The 5,973-nt window shown below is 31.3% G+C and overlaps 1 protein-coding gene across 2 annotated transcripts; it reads right to left on the bottom strand.

The window, feature by feature from the left end:
• Nucleotides 1–584: 584 nt before the first annotated feature.
• LOC114370008 (ribosome-recycling factor, chloroplastic-like) lies at nt 585–4,778 on the bottom strand. 2 transcript variants are annotated; one of them, XM_028327294.1, is made up of 10 exons: nt 4,448–4,778; nt 4,278–4,373; nt 3,561–3,658; nt 3,145–3,256; nt 2,544–2,585; nt 2,113–2,169; nt 1,936–1,986; nt 1,357–1,413; nt 869–901; nt 585–773 (listed from the first exon to the last, which is right to left on the bottom strand). In XM_028327294.1, the coding sequence occupies exons 1-9, from the start codon at nt 4,685–4,687 to the stop codon at nt 884–886; spliced, it is 771 nt and encodes a 256-aa protein (XP_028183095.1). In that variant the 5' UTR covers nt 4,688–4,778; the 3' UTR covers nt 585–773; nt 869–883. The 2 variants fall into 2 exon arrangements, with proteins under 2 accessions (XP_028183095.1, XP_028183094.1); XM_028327293.1 differs by having other exon boundaries at nt 585–901; nt 4,448–4,777.
• Between the last annotated feature and the right edge of the window lie 1,195 nt (nt 4,779–5,973).

Genomic DNA, 5,973 nt, shown 5'->3' with positions numbered 1-5,973 from the left:
TGTCACGGATGTCTGCAGTGGTATCAAATGTCACATTGTCTTTGTATTAGATTTTGCAACATGGTATGTTAGAAGGATATTATAGTGTTCTAAAAGTATTCCATATCAAAGCACAATACTTTATTGTTTGCGCAAATCTTGCTCCCTCAGAATCGGTTGACAATGGATGTTGGTTCACATCTTGTTCCTTCAGACTCGTTGACTCGTTCTTAACTCAATTTTATGTATGTTTGCACTTGTTTACTAGGGACGCATTTAAAAGAACTTATTTATAACTTGGACTTATCTTATGACATAAGGACTTGCGTAAGTGTTTGGGAAGGCTTATGAATACAACTTGTTATATATCCATAAATTGTTTTTAGCTTATCTCAATAAGCACTTCAGAATAACTTATAAAAACAGCTTACAACTTAAATATATGAAAAATAGTTTAACTATATTTGTTTTATGATTAAAAAGCAACATTCTCAAAAAAAAAAAAAATGATTAAAAAGCAACGTATACTCATAGGATAAGTACTTAATTAAGTTATTTACCCGAACGTACCCTACGTCTAAGTTATCCATAAATGAGTCTGACAGTCAGTTAACTTGATTTTTATACCTAGAATCGTAAACCTGTAAGAATCTACGAGTAGCCTCAAGAGTTTGACAACAATGGTTCCGTGAGGGTCTAATTGCAATGAAGCATTATGTAAAATAAATCCAATTTACAGATATGAACTCACCTTTGCAATTTGAGAACATCTATTTAATTCAAAGATTTGTCTTCTGCATAACCAATAAACATATGCGCATTAATTATCCAAACCTAGAGCAAAGTAGACACAAAATTTGACCCTCTTTAGATAGAACTCTGCATTTACTTTTGTATCAAAATATCAAACTGTCAGCAACTCCTGAAATATAGGGAGAAGAAGTTACTTGCCAAATCCCAAATAATTAAAAGAAAATCATGGAGCATAGAACACAGAATTTGAAAACAGTTAATACTTGATATTGATGAGTGATGAATATCATACAGTAATGCATAATTTGATTTTGCTAGATGTAATTTTAGTCAATTATAACTTCTTTTTTGTATATCTCCTTTCCTAACCACAAAAGGATGTAAATCTCCAGCAGGTTATTGATGACCACAATCAAACCATTGTCTAAATGTGAAAATGAAACATCATTTGTAGATCTTTAGAATGCTAATTTCTAGAACATATTAACTAATGTGGTGGACATAGTAAAAGGAAGAGCATGTGGTCTTGCCTTGGGCATGTAATCCGTGTCTAAGTACCTCATTAATTTACCATCCGTCATAAGCTATTAATAAAGATATCAGTTAAGCAGAAATATATAATACCTTTTCTTTCTGTTTGAAGATGGTGTCAACTTTCTTCATATACTCATCTGTCAGCTTCTACACAGTATAAGAATTGCCATGAGGAAAATAAAGGAAAATTGTCTATTCTATATTTGAAATGATAATCTTGGCTTATAAATCCATCATTTACTAATGAGAAAATTAAAGTAATTATGCTAACAGGAAAATTTCACAGATACTGAACAGACAGGAGGCCAAAAATAAATTGCTTTCTACAATACAATATGAAGATCATCCCCAAGGTATAATATAATGAAAGACAAATTAAAGTTGTCTAGTCTACAACTAACAAAAAATCAATTCCATTCTTTTACAAAGCCAAACATTTTCTTACTATATTGGTCAGGTTACAAATGCAAAGCAAGCAAAAACTATTCCCCAGGGGAATAATTCCTTTTTGTCACATTGTTCATTGCATATTCCAGCTTGGGTTTGTAATTGTTCCATTTCACACAATTGCCTCGTCCCCAAGGAAAAAAAGAAAAGGGGAGATGGAAACTAGATTTTAAATGGACTAAAAGAAGTACATAGAAACTTGTATAAGTGCTCTCAAGTTACCTGCAAATCACTTGACAAATCCTTCACATTATCTTCCGAGAGCTTTTTCTCCTATCAGAAAATTCCAACAAAATGATTAAAACATGAAATCCAACAATCTGAAAAAGGAGGAAAATGGCACAAACACTAGAAAGAAATTGCTGAAGAGAGTTAAGGTGAGTAATTTGAGGTTCAAACCTTCTCAAGTTTATCATAAGCTTTTAATGCATCTCTCCTTATATTCCTCAAAGCCACCTATTAAAAAAATGAAAACACATACAAACATGCAATTTAGCTGAAATATTTATCGCTTATTCTGGAAGCTTAAGATATAAAGCTATATGATTTGCATAGCATGTCATATTGCAATACTACATCCAAACAATAAGCACTCTTCTCATACGTTAGTAACTTTAATTATTCACGTAATAACTTGTATTCCTCACCTGATTACATCTACAAGTTTCAGAATAACAGGGAATGAAAACAAATTGGTATTTACATTTAAACAATTGGCTGATGTTTGTCCTTCTTAACCATGAAAGAGGTTCCAGGCAGAGTAAATCCCTCAAATTGGCAATAAACAAGCAAGTTCACTATCTCAAAAGTAAAGTATTTAGCAAATATACCTTCCCTTCTTCAGCTTGTTTAGCCACTATCTTCGATAGTTCCTATAAAGAAAAGCAAAATAAAATAAAATTACAGCTTAAGAGCTCATTTGTTTAAGACTAAACAAAAAAAAGTGAATCTACTGTAAAGCTTTTCTTTTTCAGAAGCTAATACTTTTGGCTTCTAAAGAAAGCACTTAACACATTTTTTTATTTTCTTTTTTAAAAACTTATGAACATGTATTATTACTATTAACTAAAAAACACTTTTCCTTTGGGTAAAAAAACACAAACAGACACTAAATTATTCAGATGACATCAAGAAATCAACATATTCATTTAGACCTTCAAAATATTCATTAAAATTTATGTATAAAGGACCTTTATAAACAAAACGGTGCAATCTTGTAAACAAAATAAGTTGATAACTAAAACTATTGGAATCATGGCAAGCAATATATTAAGTCACTGTAGAACAGGTGATGCTATGCCATTTTGTTAATAGTTAAATTAGAAGTGACAACCAATTAGGAATATTACTTTGAGTCAGTGAGAATAAGAATGGAATTCACAGAAAAAGAATGAACTAAGACACTGCAGCATCAATGGAACTGGAAAATACCTTCCTCCTATCAGATGTCAACTGTGGGATTCTCAATTGTATCGATTCTCCATCATTATTTGGAGTCATACCAAGATCAGAGCTAACTATGGCTTTCTCTATAGCCTTCAAGCTAAAAAAATATATGAATAATCAAGAGTTAGCTAAGTATTACTCTACACACAGGATAACACATCACCACTTTCATTGACAATTTTAAAACTTGTTTTATGTCATGTGATTGAATAATGCCTCAGATGGGTAGATATATTCTCAATCGATAACTAATGCCTAATATATAGCAATTAATGGAGAGTACAAATGAGGTAAGCCATATAGACCGTTACAAGCATGTCATATGTGAAGTAGAATGGAATTATACAATAAGCTTAAATGGGATCAGTTTGATGTTTGTTACTATGTCATGTATAATATACCTTGATTTGTCATATGGCTGTACCAAAAGAGAACTGGCATCAGGAGTGCTAATTTGAGCAATGCTCTTCAAGCTAACTGGACTTCCATAGTATTCCACCTAGAAACACATTATGAAACAGGTCATCTACAGGACATATAACTCTACAAAATAAAACAAAATACATTTGATCACTTAGTTAATTGGTGATTACAATGATATCTGAGCTTTTATCATTATGTAACTAGATGAGATTGTGTGAGCTATGGCAGTCAAACCAAATCAATAGTAGAGCCAGGATATCAATTTGATGGGGCAGTTTCCTATGGAAGTTGGATTAGTTTATTACCAAACAACAATGTGGTAATCAGACATGGTGTAAATAAAAAATACTCAACTAATCCAAATCAAATGAAAAAAAGAAGAAGCAAAAGCTGATAATAACATATAGGCTTCATGCAAGGAAATGTGACCATGACAGACAAACGGGAATCATAAATCAAATGAATTTATATGATTTGCAAAAGAACTCATATGATTTGCAAGTGAATTTATTCAATTAAAAAATCAAATGATTAAATCAGCACATAAGTGATACAAAAAGAGATAAATTTCTGAGCAAATAAGCCCAACTAGACCAAATTGAGTGCAACAAATAAACCAAGTCCACTGGACATGCATTTTTTTTTTCTTATCTAGAATGTGGCAGCACAAGGTAGCAGATTAAAAGAGTGTATACCTCAATTTTGTCAAGCATGGCTGGGTTTGCTCTCCCTGTCCTTATGGAACTGAAATTTGTACGGACATTATCAATAGTCCTATCCATCCTGCTTTTCTGAGAGAGAGAGATTAAAGAATTGAAGGACGCAAAAAGAAAGAGAAGTTTAGAGACAGAAAGAAGTTTATTACAGCATCTTTCTCGATTGCTGCTTTTTCGGCTTCAATTTCTTCGATAGTAGCAGCCCTCACAAGTGGCGTTCTCCCTTTGGAAAGGAGGGGTCTGCGAGGGAGCTTGAGAGTTGCATAGCTTGCGGAAGAGGCGAAGGAGCGCTGCTGGGAGAGAAGAAGAAGGGCTTTGGGAGGGTTTTGCTTTTGGAAGATGATGGAGCGGACAGAGGCTGTCGGAGAGAAAGAGGTCGAGGTTGCCATCAGAGAGACTTGTGTAACGTTGATGATGTTGTGTTGTGGATAACAATTTTCTCCACTCTTTTTTTTTTTCTTTGCCAATTTGCAATGCCACTCCACAAGGCCATAACCATGCTCACCCAGAAATTATTACAATTTTACAAATTTATTATTTCCAAAAATTAATTGTCAGAAAACCAGTGGTTCACTGGTACCCATACTTAAAATTTTGAGTTTGAGTTTATTCACGTCAAAAAATAAAATTTAAGTAAAGAATATAAGTTATATTTTTCAACATGAATTAATCATTGATGACCTTATCAAATATTTTGTATTGTAATGTGATAACAAAAGAAACATTTAAAATATTATTAAATATATGAATTAATTAATACAAATTATTAAAATTTAATTAATTATTTCAAATTCAAGTATTAAATATACAATTATATTAAATACTTATTGAGAATTTGACTCCTATAATGATCTTGCAAGATTCAATAATGAACATACATAATTTAAAAGATTTTACACTATTATTATTCAATTATGCTTGGTATATAAAATAAATTTATTGACTTCTATAATAATTTATAAATATTTTATAATTTTTATTTAGTCAAAAATATAATTTTTTTACATTCAATACATAAAAAATAAACTCATTTTTAAATATAGTTTTCAAAACATATTTTAATAAAAACAAATACAAAATCATGAAAGAAGAGGCCATGAGAAAATAAAGTACATAGAAATAGAATCCCCTATGTGCCACTCGATTCAACCTAGGCGTTAAAGCCCATTCTCTTTTTGTTTTTGGGGAATTGATATTGATCTCTACCTAATTGCTAATGGCTCCTGCTACTTTTTGAAAATGGGATGAAAAAACATTTTTGCTCCTCTTTAATTTTTCCCACACTTCCCCATCTTTCAATTAGAATAACGATTTCGTTGTGTAGGAAACACACAAAATCGTGGTTCTATCCTGTTTTTTTTAAAGCTGAAAAAAATAGTCAATGCAATCATGATTCCACATACAAAATCTAAAATGGAGTCATAATTCCGTTAAATATTTTGTATGCACATCATATGAAGTTTCATAAAAATACATGTTTTCAATCATGATCCTGCATACAATAAATTCAACAAATACATGATTTCATTGAGTATTGTGTACACTACGTATACAATAACAGAAATTCACTTTCACTATAGTATGAGAGTTTCCTATAAAATATATGATGGAAACGTGTTTTCTTTGTAGTATAAGGGCGCGTATAAAATATACAATGAAATCACATTTTTACTAC

Source organism: Glycine soja, chromosome 10, assembly GCF_004193775.1.
Source record: "Glycine soja cultivar W05 chromosome 10, ASM419377v2, whole genome shotgun sequence".
NCBI lineage: Eukaryota > Viridiplantae > Streptophyta > Magnoliopsida > Fabales > Fabaceae > Glycine > Glycine soja.
Note: the sequence above shows the minus strand (reverse complement) of the source record. Positions and strands in the feature narration are given on the sequence as shown.